The following is a 27,675-nucleotide window of genomic DNA, read 5'->3' on the forward strand; positions in this document are numbered from 1 at the left end:
ACCACTGGCTCCTAATCGCTCACCTGCCTGCCTTCCTGGTCGCCCCTAACTGCCCCCCCCTGCTGGCCTAGTTGCACCTCACTGCCCCCCCTGTCAGCCTAATCGTCCCCAACTTCCCCCCCTGCTGGCCTGGTCACCCCAAACTGCCCCCTCCCCCGCCGGCCTGGTCACCTCTCACAGCCCCTCCCGGCGGCCTGGTCACCTCACACAGCCTGCTTGTTCAGTCGTTTGGTCGTCCTTCACTAAACCCCCTGCCAGCTTGGTTGTAGGCAGCCATCTTGTGAGGGTGTGATGGTCAATTTGCATATCACCTCTTTATTATATAGGATTATTATATAGGATAGATAGATTGAAAGAAGTGTGGACAAAGATACACCATGGAACCACTAATTTTTTTAAAAAGTTAGAGTGGCTTTATTAATAATAATGGGCTAAGTAGAATTCAGAATAAGAAAAATAACCAGGGATAAAGGACATTATATAATGATTAAAGGGTTAATTCACCAAGAAGACATCACAATCTTGTTCATATTGCTTATAAACAAGGCTCCTAAATATAAAAAGCAAAATCTGATAGATCTGAAAGGATAAATAAAGTCAGAATTATACGTGTAAATGTCAACACTCCATTTTCAGTAATGAAAAACTCAGCAAGAATATGGAAGACCTGAATAGCACTGTCAATCAACTTGTCCTAATAGACATTTACAGAAAACTCTAACAGCAGCACAGAACACATTCTTTTCAAGTGCACATGGAACATTCACCAAATAGACCAACTCATGAACAAATGTTGAAAATTTAAGTTATATAAAGTATGTTTTCTGATCATAATGGGATTAGATATCAAGAACTGAAAGATAGCTGAAACCGGTTTGGCTCAGTGGATGGAGCGACGGTCTGCGGACTGAGGGGTCCCAGGTTTGATTCCGGTCAAGAGCATGTACATTGGTTGCGGGCACATCCCCGGTGGAGGGATGTGCAGGAGGCAGCTGGTCGATGTTTATCTCTCATCGATGTTTCTAGCTCTCTATCCCTCTCCCTTCCTCTCTGTGAAAAAATCAATAAAATGTATTTTTTTAAAAAAGAACTGAAACATAGCCCTGGCTGGTTTGGCTCAGTGGATAGAGCTTCGGCCTGCAGACTGGGGTGTCCCAGGTTCGATTCCGGTCAAGGGTATTAACCTTGGTTGCGGGCACATCCCCTGTGGAGGTGTGCAGGGGGCAGCTGATTGATGTTTCTAACTCTCTATCCTTCTCCCTTCCTCTCTGTAGAAAATCAATAAAGTATATATATATTAAAAAAAAAAGAACTGAAAGATATCTGGAAAAACCCCAAATATTTGGAAACTAAAGAACACTTCTAAATAACCCATGGGTCAAAGAAGAAGTCTCAAGAGAAATTAGAAAACATTTTGAACAGAATTAAAATGAAAATACAACACATCAAAATGGTGAGATGCAGCTTAAACAGAGCTAAGAGTGCATTTTATACAATTAAATGCTTATTGGAAAAGAAGAAATGTTTCAAATCAATAATATAAGCTTCTACCTTCAGAAACAAGCAAAAGCAAAAACAAATTAAGCCCAAACCAAGTAGAATGAAATAAAGAGCAGAAGTCAATGATATGGACACAGAAAAACAATGAAACCAAAAGCTCATTCTTTGAAAACATCAGTCTGACTGGTTTCCTTATAAAAGGGGGGAAAACTTGGGCACAAACATTCATAGAGGGAAGACCATGTTAAGAGACATAGGGAGAAGGCAGCCATTTATAAGCCAAGGAGAGAAGCCTGGAATAGATCCTTTCCTCGCAGCCCCGGGAGGAACCAAACCTGCAGACTCCTGGATTTTGGACTTCTAACTTCCAGGCTGTGGCACTCTCTCACAACAGCCTTAACCTTTTGCACTCGGATGTCAAGTGTGACTCCACACGGTTAGCATTAGAATAAAGGAATCGAGAAAAAAGCAAGCGAGTGCAAAGGGCTAGCAAACTAATAAATGAATTCAGCAGGGTCTTAGAATAGAAGGTCAATATATAAAAGTCAGTTGTGGTTTTTTTGTTTCGTTTTTTGAAGTTCTAGCATCTGGAAGTTCAAAATCAAGGTGCTGGAAGATTCCATATCTTCCTGGTTCGTAGACAGCCATCTTCTCATTGGAACCTCACATGGCAGGAGGGATGAGGGAACTCTCTGAGGTCTCTTTTATAAGGGTCCTCATCCCACTCGTGAGGGCTGCACACTCATGACCTAAGCACCTTCCAAAGGCCCCAACTCCTAATACCATCACGAGGAGATGAGGATCAACACACCAGTTTTGAGGGAACACAGACATTCAGTCCATGGCACAACCAGATCCCACTTCATCCCAGCCTGGAAGTGGAGGGAATCTGAGTGACTAGTCTTGGAATGTAGAGCACTCAGGCCAAGAAGGCTGCGAATGTCCATGAGTGTAATTTTGGAAAATGAAAAGTGCTGAGAAGAAAATAAATCTAGACTGATTAGGGAGAGCACTTTCCATAGGGGTCAGGTAAAGAATCTCTGAGGAGATCATATTTGAGCTGAAATTTGTGAGGTGTTTATTTGTTTGTTGATTTTACAGACAGGAAGGGAGAAAGAGAAACATTGATTTGTTGTTCCACTTATTTATGCATTCATTAATTGATTCTTGTATGTGCCCTGACTGGGGACTGAACCCGCAACCTTGGCATATCAGGATGATGCTCTGACCAACTGAGCTGCCCACCCCGGCTGAGCTGAAATTTAAAGGTCAATGGTGGGGTCTGAGGCAGCCAATCAATGTTGATGTTTCTCTCTCATCGATGTTTCTCTCTCTCTCTCCCTCTCCCTTCCTCTTTCTGAAATAAATAAAAACAGCTACCTGCCGAAACCGGTTTGGCTCAGTGGATAGAGCGTCGGCCTGCGGACTCAAGGGTCCCAGGTTCGATTCCGGTCAAGGGCATGTACCTTAGTTGCGGGCACAACCCCAGTAGGGGGTGTGCAAGAGGCAGCTGATCGATGTTTCTCTTTCATCGATGTTTCTAACTCTCTATCCCTCTCTCTTCCTCTCCGTAAAAAATCAATAAAATAAAAAAATAAAAAAAAAATAAAATAAAAAAACAGCTACCTGATGCTGAGGATTCTGTGGGTCAGGAATTCAGAAAGGGCACAGCAGGGATGACTTGTCTCTGCTCCACAGTGTCTGGGTCCTCAGCTGGGAAGACTTGGTGGCTGAGGGGGACTTGAGTGGCCAGTGGCTGGGGTCATCTGGAGATGTACATGTCTCGAGGTTGAGGCTGGCACCTCAGCTGGGCTAGTAGCCAGACAAAACATGTACGTATGACCTCTCCGGATGTTCTCTCCATGTGGGCTAATTTGGCTTCCTCTCGGCATGGTTCTAAGAATGTCCCAAGAGACTATATTGCATTTTTATGACCTAGCTTTGGAGGTCACATAGCATCCCTTTCAGCATGTCCTAATCAGTCTAGATTTATTTTCTCCCCAGCGAAGTTTCAAGGAGTGGGGTCACGGGAGTGTGAAGGTCACATTATAAGAAGAGCATGTGGAATTGGGGTATTGTTGAGGCCACAGTTACTGATAAGTTTCCTGGGCCACATCAGGGGGATACAGCCCCAGTTGTGTCCTAGAGAAGAGAAGGCCCCCGGCTAGGGGCTTGCCCAGGGTCCCTCACACCTCCCCTGCCACTACAGAAAGTCCTGGAAGACCTGAAGCAGACCGTTCCAGGTTAGCCCCACAGCGTTACCTGAAAGGGCCAGTGCCTACCCCAGAACTGATTTGACCCCCTGCACCCCCCCAACTCCCGGGATCCCACGGCTTCAGCCCTTTGCCAAGTCGGACTGTTCCCTAGAGCTGTTGCTGCCGATGGGAGCAGAGCATTGGATCGGCACAACAGAGGCAGGGAAACCAAGGCCATGGATTGAAACCAGAGGCTAGAGCTGGGAATAGAATCCCAGACGTGGGCCTCCCGGGGCCCAGCTTCGGCATCCCTCGAGTTCCCACGAACCCCTCACTCTCACAGCCCTTCTCCCCACTCGCGGAGAGTTCGGGTACCCGCCGGGCAGCTCCAAGCCCCCCCCCCCCTCCGCCCCCTCCCCGGGGTCAGAGCGTGCGGGCCGCGCCGCGCTGCCCAGCGGGGACTGAGTGACTGACGAGGTGGGCGCGGCTGCGCGGGATCTGGGAGCTGGAGCCCCGCCTGGACCACAGTGAGGGGGAGACCGGCGGTCGCCGTGCGGGGCGGGACCAGAGGGAAGGTTTAGCGAGGCTGTGAAGACGGGGCCCGATTGACTGACAGGGCCAGGGGCGGACCGGGCTGAGCGATAGAGGAGGAACCTGCAGGGAAGGGGCGAGGCCAGCGGTCGGGCGGGGCCGGGATAGCTGACAGGACAGGGCAGGGCGGAGACGGCGGGGCGCTGGACCGCTAGATGGAGCCCAGCGGGAAGGGGACACAGCGACTGTCCGAGGGGCCGGAAGGATGCTGGGACCTCGAGGCCGGGAAAGGAAGGAGGAGACGCGGGACCGGGCAGGTGTCAGGACCTCGAACAAAGGCCTCTTGTGGGTGGGACCAGGGACGCCTTGGGGGCGGGGCTAAGGAGTCCTGAATGACAGCCGAGGGCTCGGACCGAAACAAGGTCCTTACAGCTCTGCCAGGGATTCCCCTTCTGGCTGAACACCCGAGCTTCGCGCCTTTCGTGCCCCAGGTGAGGGAAGGTCGCCGTTGCTGCCCGGGCGGCCACCACAGCCTCCCCTCCTCCGAGGGCGTCTGTCCTGGGGCCGGATCGATGCAGAGAGATCAGACCTGCCCGAAGGAGGTTTCTACCTTCCAGGCCCCCGGGTCCAGTCCGGTCCCAGCGATAGTCAGCCCAAGGCGTCCACCTGCCCCTGATCCAGCTACCGGGTCGTCCCCAGGGCCGGGGACCCCGCCGTTAGAGATTGTCCCCGGTTCGGCGTTTGGTTCTGACCCGCCCGCCTGTCCACAGTTGCAGAAGCGCTTTCTGAACTGGCCCCTGGAGCTACGGGTCTTCGCTCGAAGTCCTCTGAGCCTGCGCTGCTGCCTGCGCACCCTGGTGCGGGTCCTGCCCGTGGCCCCGCGGGCTTCAGTGCTCCGGCCGAATCCGCGCGTCCGCCGGAGTCCCGGCGAGTGAGCGGGTGGGCCCCACGCCCGGGCCTGACCACGCCTCCTGCCCACCAGCCCCGCCCTCCACCCGGCTGGCCCCACCCCTTTCGCGCCGGGTTTCCCGGCTGTACCCCGGTCCCGCTCTTACACGGCAGTCCCCGCCCCAAGGGTAAGCCTCGCCCACTCCCACCTTTCCCCGCCCCTCTATCCCAGATTGACAACCCGTCATCTCTGGCCCCGCCCCTCACGTATCGGCCCGGCTCAGACAGGAGGTCCCAAATTCACCCGGCTCTCGGGGCTCCAGAGCGGCCACTCTGTTCATCACCTCTCCTTTCGGGTCCTGCAGGACGTCTAGGTCTTTCTCAGTATCCCCTCTGGGCGATGGGGCCCGAGGAGGGGGGTGGAGAAGCGGGTCCTACCGGCTGGATGCTGAGGCCGTGGCCAAGGTCTTTATGGGCAGAATCTAGGATCTGATCAAGTGAGTCAGAGCTGGAGGGTCACACCGCAGGGCCAGTGGGAGAGGGGCAGATTCCTCTAACACACTGTCCCTTCTTTTTCCGCCATGTCAGTCTGCATCCACATTTACGCAATCCCAGCCTTAGCGGTGCGTGGCCTGTAATGCCCCAATCAGAGCTCCCTCCCCTCTGTGCCCAACAAGATTTCGGGTGGGGGGAAGACTCCTGTTACTGGCCCCAGAACTCCCGAGAGACCTGCCTTATAGGAGACTGACAATTCCCAGGTTCAGGACCTCCAGAAACGGCTCCACATTGCCTCACAGGCGGTTGTTCTACCCTATATCAACCTTGAGCCACCAGGCCTGCCTCCATCCCATCCCCCTCAGCCCTGGGGCCAGCTTCCCCAACAGATGTCCCTTATCACAGCGTCGCCCCACATCTTCAGTCTGGACAGCCGGAAGTTCCCAGAGAGGCGAGGGTGGGAGAGGGCGGGGCGGAACAGAGGGTCTCCATCCCCAAATGCCTTCCCTTGGGAGGCCCTCTGAGGGATGGGGGAACTACAGCCCATTTGGCCACCAGCTCAGCTCGGCAGCAGTAGAGCCACTCACTCCAGTGCAACCAGCACCACCTGTCCTTGGAAAACTTTGACTCCAGGCGAGCTCTCCCCAGGTTGCCTGAAGAAGGGTCTGCCCTTGCACTCTTCAGGACACTAGTCAGCATCCAAGAGGCCAGGTGGGTGGTCTTCTTGGGTGTCTCTCAAATCTGTAATTCCCTTAGTCCTGCAGCAGGGGAGGAGCAGCTCCCAGGAGTAAGGAAGGCTGGTCCCAGGAGCTGGGGAGTCTTTTGGAGGTTCAGGCAATTCCCTCACTGCCTCTGACAGCTTTGTGTCTGTTACTGCTGAAGTCCAGGATGGAGATTCATCCATCCTGCCCACTCTAGGGTTTCTCTATCACCTTCCGGAGTCCCTGTTCTTGTAGGCTTATCTGCCCCCTGGGGACTAAGGAAGCTCCTACCTCCAGACATTGGCTGGAGTGTGTCCTTATGGCCTCACTGGGCTACAGGTGAGCAGTGGGCACACCTCATGGGCCCAGAGCTGGGAGACCTAGAGACCTCTGGTCCCAGGTCACAGCAGTGACCACAGCTTTAGTCCACCATCAGTATTCTAACAACCCCAGAACACACTTATTTAACTCATGCTCTGTTCCATTTAACCGTATCACTCCCCTACTTACCTTTGGTGACCTTCCTTCTCCTTCCTCTTTTTCTAAAATATATTTTTATTGATTTCAGAGAGAAAGGGAGAGGGAGAGAGACAGACACATCAACAATGAGAGAGAATCATGGATTGGATTGGCTGCCTCTTGCACGCCCCCTACTGGGGATCGAGCCGGAAACCTGGGCATGTGCCCTTGGCTGGAATCAAACCTGGGACCCTTCAGTCTGCAGGCTGGTGCTCTATCCACCGAGCCAAACCAGCTAGGGTGACCATTCTTCTTTATAAAATAAAATCTAAGATCCATACCATGGTCTCTGAGGCCCTGCTTTGTGGTCCAACCCCACCCCAACTCTCCCCTTTGCCCATTACATGCTGGCCAAGATCGCCTTTCTCTGTTCTTTGAACACACCTGTGTTTTTCTGCTCTTGGGCCCTTGCACAAGCCTTTTTCTCTGCTTGGAACTGGATTGTAAGCCCTATAAGGGTAGAGATTGTGTTTGGTTTTGTTTGGCTCTCTTTCTTAAACTGGTAGACAATAGATAATAAGTGCCAGCTGTAATAGGTTTTAATAAATAATCTATATAATCAAAGCCTAAGTGACCCTTAAGGCAGAAGGACCAGAACAACCGGGCGCTATGATGCGCACTGACCACCAGGGGGCAGACGCTCAATGCAGGAGCTGCCCCCTGGTGGTCAGTGCGCTCCCACAGGAGGAGCACCGCTCAGCCAGAAGCCAGGCTCAGGGCTGGTGAGCGCAGTGGCAGTGATGGGAGCCTCTCCCGCCTCCGCAGCAGTGCTAAGCAAGGAGCGAGTCAAGCATTAAGGAGCAGCGAGCAGGCGGGCGGTAAGGAGCGAGGGGTCCTGGACTGTGAGCGGGCACAGGCCGGGCTGAGGGACCCCCTCCCAGTGCACAAATTTCATGCACCGGGCCTCTAGTTCTTGAATAAATGTATCTGATGCTTTTCTATTGACTTAATCTTTACAACAGCCATGTGAGGTAGAAACTGTCATTAAATCCTTTTTTTAGAAAAGAAAACAGGCACTTGGAGAGGTTAGGCCACATGTTGAAGGCCACAGCTATGATTTGAACCCCACAGGGAGGCTTTTTTCCACCTCTCATTGGGGATGGGGGTGTGGAAGTGAAATAGTACACCACAGGCCAGCTTCCAGATTCCAGAAAATTGTGGGCTTCCTGGAGAGGAGGCATTGGGTCTGGGTTGGAAAGCTGGCGTTTGACTTGGGTCTGCAAAGGCCCTAAGAGAGCATCCGGGTGGAAGGAACAGCAATGAACAAAGGTGCGGAGGCAGGGAGATCCAGCTCTTGGAACTACCCAACTGGAGGCTGGGTCAGCCAGGACACACCGCCAGCTGTTCCCTGGGGTGCAGTCAGCTTGGGATCTAGAGGCAGGACTCCCGTAGGCGGGAGACACTCTGCAGTCCCTCTCCCCAGGCTGCGGCTCCGGAGCCCTCTGGGAGGTGAGCTGGGCGCTCCCACGCCCCTCTGGGGCAGGACGTTCCCACGCAGGAGCAGGGGCGGGCGGCCTTGGGAAAGGCTTGGGGCGGGCCCAGGGGAGGGCGTCTGAGCTCCAGTCCCTCTGCAGCTCATTCTCCATTACTCGCTCCGCAGACCTGGGTCTCTCCTGCAGCAGAGCTGGGAGGTAAGTGGTTGGGAGAGCCCTGGCTTCGGGAGAGTGGGGAATGTGACTTGGACTCCTCCATGTGGTCCCTGCCATGGAAGAGGGGGAGGGGGTTCCTGGGCAATTATCCTTTGTTCGCATACGGGGTGCCATGTCTTTCCCCAAATGCAGACTACTCCTTCCCTTTCCCCATAGGTGGGGCTCTCCCACCCACTTAACACTGATGGGGAGCCCTTCCTTCCCAAATGGGGGGCCCTCTCCCACTTACCACACATGGTATACTCCTTCATAATTATTGGGTGCCCCCTCCCAAATGTGGGAGGCTCTTTCTCTTTTCAGAAGTGAATGCCCCATTACCCTCTCCAGATGTGTGCTCCTTTCCCTCTCTCTGACCCATTTCGGTCCTTGTCCTCCTCTAAAGTCCCTCCCCACCCCCATGGAATGTCAGTCCCCGAGACTCCCCACCCCATGGGGGGTTGGGCTCATCCTGTCCCCCTCCTCCACTGGATCCAGCAGAGCAGGCTCTCCCGCACGTAGGCAGCCAATTAGGGAGGGAAAGGGGGGGCAGGCTGTCTGGCAGAGATGGTGGCAGATGGCCTGAGGGAAGAGAGGTAGCCCCGGACCCGCTTCCTCCCTACCTGGACTCCCACCCCATCTCTTCTGGGGGGCAAACAACCTGGCCAGGCTGAGCTGGGGCAGGAAGTAGGACCCAGGCCCCCAGCCCCAAACTATTGAGACCCTGCCTTAAGAATTAAGCCTCCTCCCACTTCTCAGATGGGGAATTGAGGTCCGGGGCGGGGGTCGGGGGAAGATCGAAATGTCTTGGACCCCTATTTACCCCCATGGGGATACCAGACAAAATTAGAAGGGCCGGGGGCCTGAGGGAGACGTTGAAATCCTAGAAGCTCTCCCCCCACCCCCACACACACCCCTGTGAAAATGGTTTCTCTGCCTAGGCCCTAAGGGGTAGGGTCAGAGGGCAATGTGTGGGCTCATTCACATACACCCCCCAGATGTTCTTCAGAGCTGCCCGGAGGTTGGTGCCAAAGAAGCGAGGACTTGGAATTCGAGGGATACACAACGCAGGAGACACTGGTAAGACCTGGACACCCTCCTCCCTTGCCTAACTCCAAGGCAAGGGGCAGGAGTGCTGTCTGCAGGCTGCTCTGTCCCTTCCATGCTGGGTCTACCCAGAACCATTTCCCACAATCCCACTCCTGGGTCCAGGAAATGGAGCTCCTGCATCCCAAGCTTCCTCAGGGCCTGACCCCTAAACTTGAGGCCCTGAGGCCTTTGTGTCCTGAGGTGGAGGCGCTGACAGAACCTGGGGCCTCCTTGGCAGACCGGCTGTCAGTGCCAGTCTGAAGATGCCTACAGCAGGAGAGACTGCAGCCAGCTAGCAGAGGGCCTTTCTGATTTTACTTATTTATAAATAAATAACATTTATTGAGCCCTTACTATGTACCCCTAGCTATGATAAATATTTTATACAGATTAACACATCTAGACTTCCCAACAACCACGTGAGGTGGAGGCTGTGCTGTTATCTCCATTTCTCAGATGAACAATCCGTGGCCCAGAGGCCTAGATATTCAAAGAGCCAGACTCCTGCTCAAAGCAGTTCCCAGGCTCTCCTGGCACCAAGGTGGTACCAATGCCGTCCTGTGGGCCTCTCTGGTGACGGTAAGTAGAAGCTTTGTTGAGACTCTCCGAGTGCCCAGCCTTTTTTCTGGACACTTGAGTGGAGCCCTTGAGGACTTAGCCATCAGAGAGGGCATCCAGGAATGGAGGCCAGCAGTAAACCAACCTCTCTGTTTATCAGTACAATTTACGGCGCACCTACTGTGTGCCAGTACAGTGAAGCACAGTGAGGTAAAGGGCTGGTTGGAACTGGGCTGGGGAGGCACTGAGTTTCAAACCCAACTGACTCCAAAGCCGTGCCCCTGATCCCTATTAAAGGTATATAGAGTGTCGGTCTGAGGACTGAAGGGTCCCGGGTTTGATTCCAGTCAGGGGCACATGCCCAGGTTGCAGGCTTGATCCCCAGGAGGGGGCCTGCAGGAGGCAGCTGATCAATGATTCCCTCTCATCATGGATGTTTCTACCTCTCTCTCCCTTCCTCTCTGAAATCAATAAAAATTGATTATTAAATAAATAAACAAGTAAAGGCACATGGATATTGTTTTACAGTTTGCAGAGCACTTTCACACCTGTCACCTCAGGTTCCCTTCATGAGCCTTTGCTCACCATTGCCTCTGCCCGACTTGCCCTCTTTACCTCGGCTCCTCCCAGAGAACACAGGATTGGAAGCCAGGGGGGCTGAATCGCAGCCCTGGCCCTGGTCCTTCTGGTTCTGTGAACTTTAGCTGCTCAGTTTCTTCATCTGTAAAATGGAGTTAACAGCATCACCTGGCTCAGAGTGATGCGGAGTAAATGAGTCAACTTACCTGAAGGCCTTAGAATGGCTCCTGGCACACAGTAAGTGCTCAATAAATGCAACCCTCTCTATTTTTAAAAATATATATATTATTGATTTTTTTACAGAAAGGAAGGGAGAGGAATAGAGAGTCAGAAACATCGATGAGAGAGAAACACCAATCAGCTGCCTCCTGCACACCTCCTACTGGGGATGTGTCCGCAACCAAGGCACATGCCCTTGACCGGAATCGAACCTGGGACCCTTGAGTCCGCAGGCCGACACTCTATCCACAGAGCCAAACCAGCTAGGGCCAACCCTCTCTATTAATATTTTGGTTAGTGCTGGAATGTCCCAGGGGCAGCCTGAACTCAGCTCCTTCCTTGTACCCACAGCCCACGGCAAGGGGAAGATGACCCCCTACACCAACTACCATGCCCAGCGCTCCTACCCCATGCCGGACGAGCCCTTCTGCACAGAGCTCAGCGCCGAGCAGCGGGCCCTGAAGGAGAAGGAGAAGGGCAGCTGGACCCAGCTGAGCCATGCCGAGAAGGTGGCCTGTAGGTCTCAGGGTGGGACTGGCTGGGGAGAGCGGGCTGGCGGTGGCTTTGCAAAGAAGGGCCCATCAGGGAGCAGTGGTATGGGCGAGCCCCCACCCATAACAGCCAGAAACCCCCACGCACCTGAACGCATACCAAGGGGAGAATTTCATTCATCTGTTCATTCTTGATATTCACTCAATTACTGTGCATAGCCTGATGCCAGAGGATGCTGGGGACACAGGAGTGAATCGCCCAGCTGGTTCCCGCCATCAGAGTGCTCCCCGTCCAGTGGGGGAACTGACACCAACCCCGATAGCTGTAATGCAGGGTGCGTGGCTAGGCGAGATGTGGTCACGTGTTTGTGAGCACGAGAGAGAGAGAGAGAGAGAGAGAGAGAGAGAGAGAGAGAGAGAGATGGAGCCCAGAGGAAGGCACATTCCCGCTGGCCCTGAATGGTGAGGAGGAGGGTGCTGCTAGGTAGTGGGAACAGCATGGGGAAAGATATGGGAGCAGGAGAGCATGGAGGGTTCTGGCATCACTGAGTGGTGTGAGGGGACAGAGCAGAGAGAGGCAGGTGAGGTGGATGGGGGAGCAGGCGCCTGACCTTGAGGGGCAGGGGGGATGTGTGACCCCAAGTTATGGCCACCAGAAGTGCCCTGGGCTACCAGTTCCTGGCCCTGCTTTGCATACTCTAGATGCTTGATAAGAATTTGCTGAATGGACAGCATCTGCTGCAGGGAGGGGGAGGCTGGAGATCCCCAGACCTAGAGTCGGCTTGGGGCCCTTGGGTGGCCGCACCTGAGGCCCTCCCCCACCCCTTACCTGCTCCCAGTGTACCGGCTGCAGTTCCATGAGACCTTCGCGGAGATGAATCGTCGCTCCAACGAGTGGAAGACAGTGATGGGCGGTGTCTTCTTCTTCTGTGGATTCACGGCTCTGCTTATTTGGTGGCAGCGGGTCTACGGTGAGTGGCAGCATCTCACCTGGCTGCTGCCCTGGGCCGTGCCCTGTGGCCACAGCCACCAGCCAAGTTCTTATCAGAGAGCTCATCTCAAGATTTTGAAAAGTCCCCCAGAGAGGTGGAGGGTGAAGGGCAGAGCACAGCTGTCTGAGTGGGAATGTAGGGACTCTGCCTCTCTGGGCCTCAATTGCCCCATCTGTAAAATGGGAATAATAGTGCCCACACCTCAGGGCTCTTGTGAGGTTGGAATGAGAAAGAGCTGTAGGCCAGCTGTAGTTATGAGTGATATCCTTACTGTAACACTGGAAACGTGGCTAGGGTGAGGTGTGTTCAAGGGTCTGTGAGAACCCAAAGGAGAGAGAGAAGGAATCCTGGAGGGCCATCCAGAGGAAGGCACATCCCAGCTGGCTGTTATTAAGCATGAATTTTTCTTGTTTTTTAAAATATATTTTTATTGATTTCAGAAAGGAAGGACTATAGATACATCAATGATGAGAAAGAATCATTGATCGGCTGCTTTCTGCACTCCCCTCCCCCGCCCCCACTGGGGATTGAGCCCGCAACAGGGGCATATGCCCTGACAGGGAATTGAACCGTGACCTCCTGGTTCATAGGTTGATGCCCAAGCGCTGAGCCGTGCTGGCCGGGCAAACGTGAATTTTTCAGTACATTGTTTCAGCTGCTGTGGCAGAGTCCCCAACATACTCGAGCTTAAACAAAGTGAAGGTTTGGTTCCCGTCTCGCAAAAAGGCCATGGGAGCTACGGGGACTTCACAGTGTCAGGCTTCTGGCGCCTTGTTGCTCTGCCGTCCTTCACATGTCGCTTTCTTCTTGACCTACACGATGGCTACTCCTGCTCCAGCCATCAGCCTACATCCCAGTAAAGAAGAGGGGGAGGGAGGAGGCACCCATTCTTAAGGTGCAGAAGTTGCACACACCACTTCTGCTCGCATTCTATTCGCTAGAAACGATCATCTGACCATATCTAGCCACAAGGAAAACTGGGAAATGTAGTCTTTAGCTGGGCTGTCATGTACCCAGCTGACCATTTATTGCTATAAGAGGGTGATTCTCAAAGTGTGGTTCCTGGACCAATAGCTTCACGTGGGAACTTAGAAATACAAATTTCCAGCCCCACTCTGGATCTACTGAGTCAGACACTGACGGTGGAGCCCAGCATCAGCGTTTCCACGGCCCTCCAGGTGAGTGATGCTCACTCAGGGTTGAGAAGCAGCACTGCTCGGGAAGAAGGGAGAGGATGTTGAAGAAGAGCTGCAGTCAGCTGGCCTCTAGTGGCCTCACCTTGATTCCATTGTAAAAGTGTGACGGGCGTTCCTACCTTGCTTGCGTAAGAATGAAATGAGAGAGCCTTTGGAAAAACTCTAATCTAGCTCACTGTTTGGTACTTAAAGGTGCCCATTAACATTTTTTCTTTCTTGCCCACCCACTGGGATATAAAGGACCAGGGATGGCAGGCAGGCAGGCTGAGTCAGCCTCAGGGGCAGACGGATCAGGAAGTGCAGTAAGACTTGCGTGGTGTTGGACGCTGTGGTCCCAGCCCTTCCCTGCTCCACACGTGAAGGCACCTAAAATGCCCCACGGGTGCTTCAGCCTTTGGGTCAGGTATTGTCCTCACCAGATTTCTTTTTAAATCCTCACTTGAGGATATGTTTTTGTTGATTTTAGAGAGGGTGGGGGGGAGAGAGAGAAACATCGATCAGCTGCCTCCCATAGATCCCTGCCTCCCAGGGATCGAACCCACAACCTTTTTGTTCTGATAAGGATGATGTCCAACCAACCAACCTACCCGGCGGGGCCTCCCCTGGTTTTTAAAGTGAATGTCTCTAACCTACCCCCTACTCCCAACCCCCTTCAGGAAGTAAAAGAAACTATCTCCTCCTGGACTCCTCCCAATAAGTGGGAGCAAACTGAGTAATTACGGTTAGAATAGCTACCATGTATTAGGGGCTTAATACCTGTCCCACATTATGCAAATCGTTTTATAAATAGTAACTCGTTTAATCCCCACAACCCTAGTGGATAGGACCTGGTTTTGACAGGTAAGGAAACTGAGGCTCCGAGAGATAAAGTGACTTGTTCAAAGCCACACAGCAAGAGAGTGGTAGATCTAGGATTTGAAACCAGCGCTCCTAATTACCATTGGGCCACACAGCAGGCGAAGAAACTGAGGCTCAGAAGGGGAAGGACCTTGACCCAGTTCCCACAGCGAATCGAAGGCAGAGTTGGGATCAGAACACAGAAGTCTGTGGAGTGCAGCTTAGGAAGTCTAATGGGGAGACGGACAGGGTGGAGGGAGCTCCTCCATGCAGGGCACCCTAACCCTGTCACTGGGACCTTGGCTCAGAGGGAGAGGGCGGCCCTGTCCCTACCCCATGCCTTCCTGCAGTGTTCCCGGAGAAGCCCATCACCTTGACGGATGAGTGGAAGGCCAAGCAGCTCCAGCGCATCCTGGATATGAAGGGCAACCCTGTGCAAGGCCTGGCCTCCCGGTGGGACTATGAGAAGAAGGAGTGGAAGAAGTGACACTGCATCCCACATCCCAGGCTACTCCCCGGCAGCGCTTGCCTGGCCCGGAGCCTGTGGAGCACTCCCTCCCCTCTCTGTCACCCCAATAAAGCTGGCCTGTTCTCTTCTGCCTTAATCTCCACGTCAGTCTTTGTCGGCCACAAAGCCTACATTACACCTAAAATCAGGCAGTGCAGTAGCCCAGGGGCAAGAACAAGCACTCTCCAGGGGCTCAGAGCCCAGCTCACCAGGGAGGGCTTCCCGGAATAGAGGCTGGGCTGAGTCTTACAGGGGTTAGGAAAGCAGGCAGGAGAGGGGAAGCATTCCAGGTGGAGGGAATGGCTCCAGCAAAGGCAAGGACACTCCTTTATTCAGTCAAGTAACACATACTTGAGTACCTACTGTGTGCCAGGTGCTTGCTAACCCAGGCCTTGGGGATGCAGCAGTAGACCGTCTCTGGCCTCAGTGGAGGAGACGTTTCTTTACAGGGGGAGACAGAAAAGTAAGTATAACACATAGTCGGTGACCTGGTTTTAAGTGCTATAAATAAACAAAACAAAGCAGGATAGAGGGAGAGTTAAAGGGCGATTGGGGATTGTGCATGAAGGTCTGAATGAAATGAGGAAACAAGCCTTGTATCAAAGACAGAGCAGCAAGAGCAAAGACTGAGGTGGGATTCTGGTTTGTGTGTGTGTGGAACTTCAAGGAGGCCACCCACGGTGACTGGAGTAGAATGACTTGGAGAGCAGCAGGGAGGTGTGTGTTGGGGGAGAGGGCTGGCCTTGGGGCAGAAAGCAGATTATAAAAGCCTCATGGAGTTGATTCTAAGTGCGATGGGAAGTTGTATCCGTCTGCATCCTCTGAGAAGCAAATGCCAAGAAAGAATGAAAAGATGTTGGAGATTTGTTGGGGGTTCCCCCAGGTGAAGGATAAAGCAGACAGGGAGAAGGAGGGGGTGGTGAGTGGTGAGACCCTTTAGACTGTGATGCAGGCCTGACCGCTGTGGAAGGAGGGAGGGGAGGAAGGAGGATTGGGTAGGAAATGCCTTGGACTTCTGTGCACTGCATCTAAGTCCAACCAGGAGACAGTAATGTAATAGAGGCTGTTTAAAGGATTATTAAGTTTACACAAGACAATAGCTATAAAGATATAAAGATAACTTTAAAGAGTATCCTAGGGAGCATGCCCAAGGAAGGACAGATTTGGAAGGGGGGTGCCTTCCCAAACTGGGGTTCAGACCTCATTGGAGAAGGTGTGGTTGAAGCCTACCAGCTGGCAGAGAATTGAGCTGGGTTGGCTAGGCCACAGCTGGTCCATGGTCACTGGGCAAGGACAGTTAGAAGTCCTCAGAGGCCCAAGGGCGCTGAGGCTGGTGGGCGGGGGAATTTGGGCACCTTTGTAGATGTGAGGCCAGGAGTGTGTGGTATCTACGTGAGTTAGGAGGGCGGCAAGAAGATGGTCCCCAGGCCGGGGGGAGGGGGGCGGGCCTGCAAGGTGGCTGATAGACTGGGCTCATGGCTGCGGCAGATCACCACCAGATGTCCTCACACACTGCTGACCAACCACACGGCAGGAGCAGGAACACACACACACACACCCCAGAACCAGAAAGCCCAGCCCAGCCTTTCCTCCAGAAATGTCCCCTCCAGCACCCTCCGCTGGCAGAGTTTAGCATCTCCCTGTAAAGAAGGCAATGCTCAGAGTTCGTTATCCTAGAGCAGGCACTAAAGGGTGAATTTATTTTTTTGTTTTTATTTTTAATTTTTTAAAATATATTTTTATTGATTTCAGAGAGGAAGGGAGAGGGAGAGAGAGATAGAAACATCAATGATGAGAGAGAATCATTGATTGGCTGCCTCCTGCATGCCCCGCAACTGGGGATCGAGCCTGCAACCCAGGCATATGCCCTGTCAGGGAATCGAACCGGTGACCTCTTGGTTCCTGGTTCGACGCTCAATCGCTGAGCTACACCCGGCTGGGCTAAAGGGTGGATTTGGAGTTGAGGGGCAATAAATTGACAACTGGAACAGCAAATCTAAGAAAGTCATGGCCAATGGGGAGACCCAGAGGGACGAAAGGCCCATTAGAGGAGTCTTTTGTTGGGCAAAATCCTTAGGCCCCCACTGTGCTCAGTCCTTGGCTGGGAGCAGCCCAGGGGGACGTGGCCTCAGCAGGAAGGCTGCAGCAGAACCTGCAGGTTCTCTTGGAGAGAAATCTGAGCAGCACACCTCCACGGACACCCTAGATGCCAATGGAGGGATTTAGCAGAGCAGTTGTGACAACAATACACAGTGGGGCAAAAGTAGGCTTACAGTTGTTCATATGGAAAATAACACAATAATTAATAAATAATATTACAAGAATAAACTCTGTTTCACATATTCACAACTGCAAACCTACTTTTGCCCACCCTGTATTCATTCAGCCAACAAATACTTATAGTGCATCCACTGTGTACCAGGCTCTGGGGACAGAGTGAATGAGACCTTATTCTAGTCCTCATGCATCTGAAAGTCTGCAATGGGGACTCAGCATTAATCAGACAGTCACCCTAATAAAGTATAGCACAAATAAGTGTTAAAAAAAAAAAAAAAAAGGTGCTTGGACTTACCAACAGGGGCTGGGGGAACTTGACTCAATCTAGAGCAGTCAGGGAGGGCTTCCCTGAGGAAGTGTCCTCAGACCTGAGATATGAAAAATGACTGGGTATAAGCTAGATGAAATAGGTGGTGGAACAGCATTCGAGTCAGAAAAAAAAAGCATGTGCAAAAGCCCTGTGGTAGTGAGGACCATGCGTGATAGAGGAAATAAAGGGAGCCAAAAGGCTGTCAGAGGGGAAGGTAGAGGTGGACAAGGGGAGATAGGAAAGTAGGAGACTCATACAGGGCCTTGGGGTTTCTGCTGTCCCAACTGAAGGGACAAGTTCGGAGAAAGCGGGGAAGAGTGGAGCTAGGGGAGTAGGTTGAGGCCAGAATATGGGGAGCCTTGGACAACCATTTAATTTTTATCTGAGAGAGGCAGCTGCCTTGGTCCTAGGCTCTAACTGGCATGAGGGATTCATTTGTTAGTCACTATCTTAGCACAAGAGATGCTGGGGACCCAAATAGGAAGCACACAGGAGCCTCGACCTCCAGGTTTCCTAGCCTGTTGGGGGGGACAGCCAGTCGGAAGCTAATGAGGTAAGAACTAGGAAAATGCCCGGTAGTATGTTTTGACCCAGACCCTGATGCTTTGCTAGCAGCAGGAGCAGTTTTGACATAACTTAAAATGTTGAAATACGCAGGCAGTAAAATTTGTTTAGATTAATAAATTGCCAAGGAATCATGTTTCGAGTAACAAAGAAAATAGTCAAAATTGGCCCAGGGCAAAATTAGATGTTGTACTAAGTCAATTCCCCGCCCCCGCCCCCCAATAATGTTGTGTAACAAACAACCCCAAAGCTTGGTGGTTTACAACTTTGAGCATTTCTGTTTATCTTTCATGGGCCTGTGGTGTGGGTTGGCGGAGGCTCTGCTGGGATCTGCAGGTTTAGTTCCAGTCTGTGGATTGGTATTTTTGTGTGCTCGGGCTGCCATAACAAATACCACAGATTCGGTGGCTTAAACAACAGAAATATATTTTCTCACAATTCTGGAGGTTAGAAGTCTAAGATCAAGTGTTGGCAAGGTTGGTTTCTTCTGATACTTCTCTCCCTGGCTTGCTCCTCACATGGTCTTTCCTCTGTGTGTGCGTATCGCTGGTGTCTCGCTGGATCCAGATTTCCTCTTCTTACAAGGACACCCATCAGAGTGGGCTAGGACCTTCCCTAATGACCTCATTTTAACTTCATTACCTCTTTATTTATTTATTTATTTATTATTATTTTTTAAATTTATTTTATTGATTTTTTACAGAGAGGAAGGGAGAGGGATAGAGAGCTAGAAACATCGATGAGAGAGAAACATCGACCAGCTGCCTCCTGCACACCCCCCACCGGGGACGTGCCCGCAACCAATGCACATGCCCCTGACCGGAATCGAACCTGGGACCCTTCAGTCCGCAGGCCGATGCTCTATCCACTGAGCCAAACCGGTTCGGCTCATCACCTCTTTAAAGGTCCTATCTTCAAATAGTGTCACATTCTGAAGGATTAGGGATTAGGACGTCAACACATGAATTTGTAGGAGCCACATTTCAGCCCGTAACAGTTGGGTTGAGGATTATTCCATTCGTTTCTTTGTTCTGGGACCGGCAGCCATCCAGGGCATGTTCTTCTCATGGTAGGAGTCAGAGACTCCTGAGGGGGCAGAGAGACAGTGGGGACACATGATGCTCTTTTTAAAAAATTTTTTAATGATTTCAGAAAGGAAAGGAGAGAAAGAGAGAGATAGAATCATCAATGATGAGAGAGAATCATTGATTGGCTTCCTTCTGCATTCCCCCTATTGGGGGTTGAGCCTGCAACCTGGGCATGTGCCCTTAACCGGAATCGAACCCGGGACCTTTCAGTCCACAGGCCGACACTCTATCCACTGAGCCAAACCGGCTAGGGTGACTGAATCTCTTAAAGCTCAGCCTCAGAACTAGCACACAGAACCAGCACCACATTCTACTGGCCAAAGCAAGTGTCATGGTGTTCCGTGACTGTTGATACAAACCACCCCAAAACGACAGGCATAAAACAACCATTACATTATGCCTACCAATTCTGTAAGTCAGGAATTCAGGCAAAGCATGATGGGAACTGCTTGCTTCTGCTCTAAAATGTCTGGAGCCTCAGCTGGAAACGCTCAAAGGCTGTGGCCACAATCTTCTGGAGGTTGATGCTGGCTGTCAGCTGGGACCTCATTTGGGGCTGTCAACCAGAACACCTTTGTAGCATCCTCAGGTGGTCTTTCTGAGCGGGCTAGTTGGGCTCCCTCAAAGCGGGGTGGGTTGGTTCCAAGAGAGCAAGAGGGCAGTGTATTGCATTTTTTATGACCTAGCCTTAGAAGACACAGTAGCGTCACTTCTGCTAAACTCTGTTGGTCAAGGCACTCACAGAGTTCCACTCAGGTGCAAGCGGGAGAGCACAGAGACCTCCCCACTGGATGGGAAAACATCCAGGTCACAATATAAGATGCGAGATGCTTGTGACATGGAAGCATTGCAGTCATCTTTGGAAAACATAGGCTGCCACCCACAGGCAAGCCCAACATCGATGGGCAAAAAAATGTCCTCCATCCAAGTGCAAATGGAGAGTGTGGGGAGGAAGGCAGAATGATGAGCAAAGACTACAACCTACCACAGAGGAACAGAAATAACCAACCCAAAATCAAGTTGGCAGAAACTAAAACTGACCATGTTAAATTGGAAATGGACTAAAATTCAAACAGAATAAAAATTTGACATTTAGATAATCAAATGTGGCCTGAAAACAATTGGACCAATTGAAGATAATGAACAGCGTAGACAACGCACAATGGCAGGAAACTGGTGAAACCAGCTGTGAACTAAAATGACTGAGGAAAGAATGAGATAGTCCTGGTGGCACTTACTCCATGAAACCATGTGATTGTCATGAAAAAGTTACTTGGTAAGATTAAATTTAAAATAGGAAACCTTAGAAAGATTTTAACTTTGCCATAAAATAACTGATCAAAGAAATTGTCTTCATGCAGCTTGCTCGAGAAAAATCTGTCTTGATGTATTAGAACAGTGTAATTCTGATAAAAATTACTGGGTTCAAAACCCAGTCAAAATAGTCTTTTGGTAAACACATCTATGAGGTCAAAACATTTGGGTCAAAATATCTTGAATATTAGAATTTTCTGTAAAAACAAGAGGAAGAAATTCCAAAGACAAATGAGGAACTCAAAGGTATTTATATGTATGAGAGATAAAGGGTTGATTTCTCTAATATGTTTATAAAAAACAACAAACCCCATCTGACAAATCAGTAAGAAAAAACAACAACACAGGAATGCAGCCCGGTGGGCATGGCTCAATGGTTGAGCGTTGACCTTTGAACCAGGAGGTCATGGTTTGATTCCTGGTCAGGACTCATGCCCTGGTTTCGGGCTCAATCCCCATTGTGGGGGGTGCAGGAGGCAGCCAATCAATGATTCTCTCTAATCATTGATGTTTCTCTCTCTTCCCCTCTCCCTTGCTCTCTGAAATGTATATGTGTGTGTGTGTGTGTGTGTGTGTGTGTGTGTATATATATATATATATATATATATATATATATATATATATATATAATATACCAGGAATGCAGTAGAAAATGAGCAAAAGTCATGATCAGGGAAATTACAGAAAAAACACTAACAAACAAACAAAAACCAAATGACCTAAATTTTTTAAATAAACAGTTCAAATATACAGAAAAGAATTGTTTAACAAACCTCTATGTTTCTCCCCAGTGTCCACAATTATCTGCTCATGGCCCACTCATTTTTCTACCCCCACCCCTGAATTATTTAAATAAATCCCAGGTGTCAATAATTTCATCTATAAATATTGTCTCTAAATAATAAGGACTATTTAAATACATATAAACAAAATATTATTAATATACACAAAAAGTCTTAATCTTTCCTTAATATCAAATATCCAGTCAGTTTACAAATTTCCCTAATTGCCTCATAAAAGTTTCATTTATTTGAATTTGCTTGGAATGAGGATCTAAAGATTGCAGTTGGCTTGTCTGAAGCTTTGTCTAGTTTTGATATTAGGGTAATTCCCTTTCTTCCTCTTCTATTTTCTGGGAGAGATTGGGTAGAAATAGTGTTAAATTCCCCAGTGAAATAATCTGGGGCTGGAGAGTGTTTTGGGTGAGAGTTTTTTTTGTTTTTTGCTTTTAATTGATTTTTTACAGAGAGGAAGGGAGAGGGATAGAGAGTTAGAAATATCGATGAGAGAGAAACATCGATCAGCTGCCTCTTGCACACCCCCTACTGGGGATGTGCCCGTACATGCCCTTGACCGGAACCGAACCTGGGACCCCCGAGTCCGCAGGCCGACGCTCTATCCACTGAGCCAAACTGGCCAGGGCTGGGTGAGAGTTTTTAAATTACAAATTCAATTTCCTTAATTGTTGAAAGGCTATTTAAATTATCTATTTATTTCACATTGGGTGAATATGGTAGCTTGTGTCTTTCAAGTAATTGATCCATCTACGTTGTATTTACTGCTAAAAATTTCCCTCTGAGCACTGCTTTTACTGAATCCCATAAGTTTTGGTATGCTGTGTTTTCATTTGTCTCTAAGAATTTTCTAATTTCCTTTGTGATTTCTTCATTGACTAATTGGTTATTTAACAGTGTGTTGTTCAATTTCTACATATTTGTGAATTTCCCAGTTTCCCTTTGTCATTGATTTCTAGCTTTATTCCATGGTGATAAAGAAGATACATTACATGATTTCAATCTTTTAAATTTATCGAGACTTGTTTTGTAGTCTACCATACAGTCTATGCTGGAGAAAATTTCATATGCACTAGACAATGTGTATTCTGCTGCTGGTGGTAGACAGTCTATATCTGTCTGTCAGGTCTAATTGGTTTCTATTGCTTAAGTCTGCTATTTCTTCTCACTTCTTTTGTGCATACTTTAAAGATATTTTCTTAATAGTCACCATGGGGATTACAGTTAACACCTGAAATTTATAACGATCTAGTTTGAATTTATGCCAATTTAGCTTCAGTAATATACAAAAACTGCTATACAGCTTCATACCTCCCTCTTTGTATTATCTTTGTCACAAATTATATCTTCATACATTGTGTGCCCATTAACATAGATTTAAAATTTTTTAAAAAATATCTTTTATTGCCGAAACCGGTTTGGCTCAGTGGATAGAGCGTCAGCCTGCGGACTGAAAGGTCCTAGGTTCGATTCCGGTCAAGGGCATGTACCTTGGTTGCGGGCACATCCCAGTGGGGGGTGTGCAAGAGGCAGCTGATCGATGTTTCTCTATCATCGATGTTTCTAGCTCTCTATCCTTCTCTTCCTCTCTGTAAAAAATTCAATACAATATATTTTAAAAAATATCTTTTATTGATTTTAGAGATGAAAAAGAGGGACAGAGAGATAGAAACATCAATGATGAGAAAGAAACATTGATCAGCTGCCTCCTGCACACTCCACACTAGGGATTGAGGCCACAACCTGGTCATATGCCCTGACTGGGAATTGAACTGTGACCTCCTGGTTCATAGGTCAATGCTCGACCATTGAACCATGCCAGCCTGGCAGGTTTGTAACATTTTTTAAGCATTTGTATTTTAAATCATGTAGGGAATAAAGAGTTACAAGCTGAAAATACAGTAATACTCCTTTTATAGTTACCTATGCAGTTACCTTAATCAGAGTTCTTTATTACTTCATATGTCTCCAAATTTCACTGATTTCTGTTCTTATCTTTTTCTTTTTCTTTTTTTTTTAAAATATATTTTATTGATTTTTTACAGAGAGGAAGGGAGAGATACAGAGAGCTAGAAACATCGATGAGAGATACAGAGAGCTAGAAACATCGATGAGAGAAACATCGACCAGCTGCCTCCTGCACACCCCCTACCGGGGATGTGCCCGCAACCAAGGTACATGCCCTTGACCGGAATCGAACCTGGGACCTTTCAGTCCACAGGCCGAGGCTCTATCCACTGAGCCAAACCGGTTTTGGCCTGTTCTTATCTTTACAAATGTCTTCCTTCTGCTTGCTTTGAGTTTACTTTGCTTTGCTTTCCCCCCGCCCACCCCCTCCCCGCCCCTCCATAGGTCTTGAGGTGGAAGCTTATGCTATTGTTTTAAGGCTTTTATTCTTTTGTGATGTACACATTTCTTGCATAAATTTCCCTCTCAGCACGCTTTAACCATGTCCCACAATATTTGATATGTTGTATTCTAATTTTATTCAATTCAATGCATTTTTAAAAATTTCCCTTAGGACTTCCTTTTGACCCATGAATTATTTAGAAATGTGTTGTTTAGTTTCCTAGTGTTTGGAGATTTTTCCGTTATCTTTCTGTTATTAATTTCTAGTTTGATTCCATTGTGATCAGAGAACATACTTTGTATGATTTAAATCCTTTTTAAATTTATTGAGTTTTCTTTTACAGCCCAGAATATGATCCATCTTGATATACACTTAGTGGGCATTTGGAAAGAATGTGTTGAGTGTTTGATAAATGTTAATTGGATCCTGTTTGTTGATGGTGTTTTGAGTTCTATATTGTTGGTGATTTTTCTGTCTAACTTTCCTATTAAGTGTTGAGAAAGGAGTGTTAATTGTAGATTTGCCTGTTTCTCTTTTTAGTTTCATCAGTTTTTGCTGCTTTCCTTTGATTGGTGATTGCATGATATATCTTTTCTTATCTTTTTTCTTTCAATCTGCCTATATATTTAAATTAAGTTTCTTATAGATGGCATATAGTTAGTTTTAAAAAATCACTCTACCAATATTTGTCTTTTAATACACATATTTATACCACTATATTTAATATAATTATTGATAAGTTAAGACATATCTCCCAATTTTCAAAAAAATATATATTTTTATTGATTTCAGAGAGGAAGGAAGAGGGAGAGAGAAATATAAACATCAATGATGAGAGAGAATCATTGATCAGCTGCCTCCTGCACACCCCACACTGGAGACTGAGCCTGCAACCCGGGCATGTGTCCTGACTGGGAATTGAACCTTGACCTCCTGGTTCAACCACTGAGCCACACTGGCTGGGCTCCCGATTTTTTTGGTTTGTTTTCTGTGTGTTCTCTCTGTTATTCATTTCACTGTCTTTCTTTTTTTCTGCCTTCCTGAGGATTATTTGATATTTATTTTTTAGAATTCAAATGATCTATAGTGTGATTTTTTTAAAATAAAGATTTAAAAATGGATTTGTAGAGAGAGAAGAAGAGAGGGAGAGAGAGAAACATCAATGTGAGAATGAAACATCGATCGGCTGCTTCCTGCATGCACCCCACCAGGGATCGAGCTGGCAACCCAGTCAAATGCCCTGACTAGGAATAGAACCAACAACCCTTTGGTGCATGGAACTATGTCCAACCAACTGAGCCACACCGACCCAGGCAATAGTGTTTTTTTCCTAGTGTCTCTGTATAGCTTTTGTAGTGGTTGCTGTAGCTGTTATATTACATATATATATATAACTTATCACAGTCTACTGGTGTCATCAGTTTCCTAATTTGAGTGAAACGTAGAAATCTTGTCTTCCTTTATGTTTCTTTATCCACTTTTGTATTGCCAGGTAGGGGTGGAATTCCAGGCTCCCAATGTGGTTTCTACTGACATTGTGGGGAGGGGTTGTGGCAGGGTAGGACTCATTAATGGCCAGCAGAGATGAAAGCTTTGGCCTTCTCTCACAACACCCTACATTGATGGGACAGTTGAATACTTTGACCCATGAGGCTGGAAATCTAGGCTCCCCACTTGGCCTTTGCTGATGTGGATGGGGCCATAGTTTTTTCCGTGGTACTTGGCTGAAGTAGAGCTGTTATTGTCTAAACATTTCTGTCTTGCTAGGTTGTTCCTTTCCTAATCCTTTGCCTACAGAGAATGGGCTTTTGTTGGGGCTGTTTTTTCTTTTCTGTGCCCATTTGCTTTTTGGACAGCCAGCTCCAGTTTCTTCAGCTCCAAGTCTGGGATCTCTGAGGCAGGAAAAAACCCCACTTGTCCAAGGGTACTCAGCTACCCCAGGCAGTCTAGTTGCAGAGTCTTGTTCTAACCCCTATACTTGCCTGTTGCTCCTCTGTCCCCAGCTGCTCTACCAAGAGGAGCTGAGCGCCACCAAGGTTGGGCTCTTCCCTCCTGGACATCTACTGCAGTGGTCAGCCGCAGAGCACATGGCCACTCCCCTGGGAAGGCCACACACCCTCCACAAAGTCCATGGAGCCACTGGAGGAGTTTGTTTTCCAGGGGCCTAGGGGGCTTAGCACAAAGCCTAGGCGAGATTGATGTGCCTAAAAGGGTTGGCCAAGCAGCTGCAGTGGGATCTTCCACCACATACATTGCCGGGGTTCTTGTCCCAGCATTACAAAGGGTTCCAGCAATCTGGAGAAAGAAGCTGCGCGTAGACTCAATAAGGAGTCCAAAGACGAAAGATAGTTTTGAAAGGCATTGGGGGTCAGAGGAGCTTCAGCTAAAGGAGCTAAAGACTCCCCCTTGACTCAGGACCCAGTGCTTTTTATTAACACAAATTGTCCTAAGGCAAGGTGGAGATAATACACTTCAAAGGGTAGGGCTTACAGAAGCATTGTCAGATTGGGGAATAGCCTACAGCTATTCAGGTGTTTGGCCAACAGGAGGCAATAACATGTAGATTAAGATGCCCTGAACTGTCTGGCAGCAAGCAATCCTATTCAGGTTTGGGGGAAGTGCCTTTCCAGCCGTTCCAACAGGTAATTACATATGTGGCTCAGCCCTTGTTGAGCCCCCCAAGTCTCATCAACCTTTTGATGAAACTCTTGTAATTATGACATGCTGGAATTGGTTCCCAGCAATACATGGTTTGCCAATAAGGGCCTTGACATTATTTTTATTTATTGTTATTATTTTTACAATATAATAGGTCAGCGCACAGTTTTTTCCTAGACCACTACATTATATTTATATTCTTTCTTTATTTTATTTTCAGAAGACTTTTTTCTTACTTTATGTCCATTTTCTCAATACCTTAGTGGTTTGGTTTTTTTTTTTAATTAAATCTTTATTATTGAAAGTATTACAAATGTCCCTCTTTTTCCCCCATTGACCCCTTCTAGCCCGACCCTGTCCCTGCCCCAGGTCTTCACTACCCTATTGTCTGTGTCCATGGGTTATGCATATATGCATACAAGTTCTTTGGTTGATTTCTTCCCTCCCACCCCTGCCTTCAGTACTTTAGTGTTTTAATAATGGCTTCCCCAAAATTTAAGATTGACTTTATAGTAAGACCATTTAAATTTCATAAGAATTCATAAGGCTCTTTCTCATGGAATTATTCAAGCTACGTATTCATGTGTGAACCTACTGAAATGGAATGGTTTAAATAATTAAGGAGGGAATTGATACTCCATATGCCCAAAATTCTAACATTAGTGCATGGATAGTTATTAAAAATCAAAGAAGACAAATTTATAGAGATCATATGAGTTAATTTCTATCTTCTTTATATTAAGATAAAGTTCTTTTTATTTGTGCCTTGTGACAAAGGCTGTGGTGGTGGAGAGAGAAAAATGCAGAGCAGGACATTATGTAATGAATTTGATCATGATATAAGACCTGATTTTTCTGCATGATTTGTTAATTTTTTAAAATTGCACAGAAATGCATACAATCATTATTTTAAACTTTTATAGAATTCTGAAGCATGCAGATAAGTCAAAGTTAACTTTCAACCCTTGCCTTGCTAAAAGATATTTTAAAAAACCATTTATAGCCTTGACCGGTCTGGCTCAGTGGATAGTGTTGGCCTGCGGACTGAAGGGTCCCAGGTTCGATTCAGGTCAAGGGCATGTACCTTGGTTGCGGGCACATCCCCAGTGGGGTGTGTGCAGGAGGCAGCTGATGGATGTTTCTAAGTCTCTATCCCTCTCCCTTCCTCTCTATAAAAAATCAATAAAATGTAAATTAAAAAAAAAAAAACACATTTATAGCCCTAGCTGGTTTGGCTCAGTTGATAGAGCATCGGCCTGTGGACTGAAGAGTCCCTGGTTCAATTCCGGTCAAGGGCATGTACCTCGGTCAGGACTCGTGCAGGAGGCGGCCAATCTATTTGTTTCTCTCACATCAATATTTCTCTGTCTTTCCCTTTCCCACTCTCTCTAAAAATC

At 48.4% G+C, this 27,675-nt stretch overlaps 1 protein-coding gene across 1 annotated transcript; it reads left to right on the top strand.

Annotated features, from left to right (window-relative positions):
• The first annotated feature begins 8,240 nt into the window (after positions 1-8,240).
• LOC103285584 (cytochrome c oxidase subunit 4 isoform 2, mitochondrial) lies at positions 8,241-15,020 on the top strand. The gene is made up of 6 exons (XM_008140971.3): positions 8,241-8,278; positions 8,430-8,460; positions 9,453-9,534; positions 11,251-11,415; positions 12,230-12,361; positions 14,766-15,020. Exons 3-6 carry the CDS (start codon positions 9,453-9,455, stop codon positions 14,900-14,902), a joined length of 516 nt encoding a protein of 171 aa, XP_008139193.2. The 5' UTR covers positions 8,241-8,278; positions 8,430-8,460; the 3' UTR covers positions 14,903-15,020.
• The last annotated feature ends 12,655 nt before the right edge of the window (positions 15,021-27,675 follow it).

The sequence above is a fragment of the Eptesicus fuscus genome, chromosome 12 (genome assembly GCF_027574615.1).
Source record: "Eptesicus fuscus isolate TK198812 chromosome 12, DD_ASM_mEF_20220401, whole genome shotgun sequence".
NCBI lineage: Eukaryota > Metazoa > Chordata > Mammalia > Chiroptera > Vespertilionidae > Eptesicus > Eptesicus fuscus.

What these genes read in the sequence shown, in the direction of transcription:
- LOC103285584 (XM_008140971.3), top strand. Translation starts at nt 9,453, where the DNA reads ATGTTCTTCAGAGCTGCCCGGAGGTTGGTGCCAAAGAAGCGAGGACTT. An exon ending in ACACAACGCAGGAGACACTG is followed by an intron (nt 9,535 to 11,250) that starts GTAAGACCTGGA and finishes TTGTACCCACAG; the next exon opens with CCCACGGCAAGGGGAAGATG. An exon ending in CCATGCCGAGAAGGTGGCCT is followed by an intron (nt 11,416 to 12,229) that starts GTAGGTCTCAGG and finishes ACCTGCTCCCAG; the next exon opens with TGTACCGGCTGCAGTTCCAT.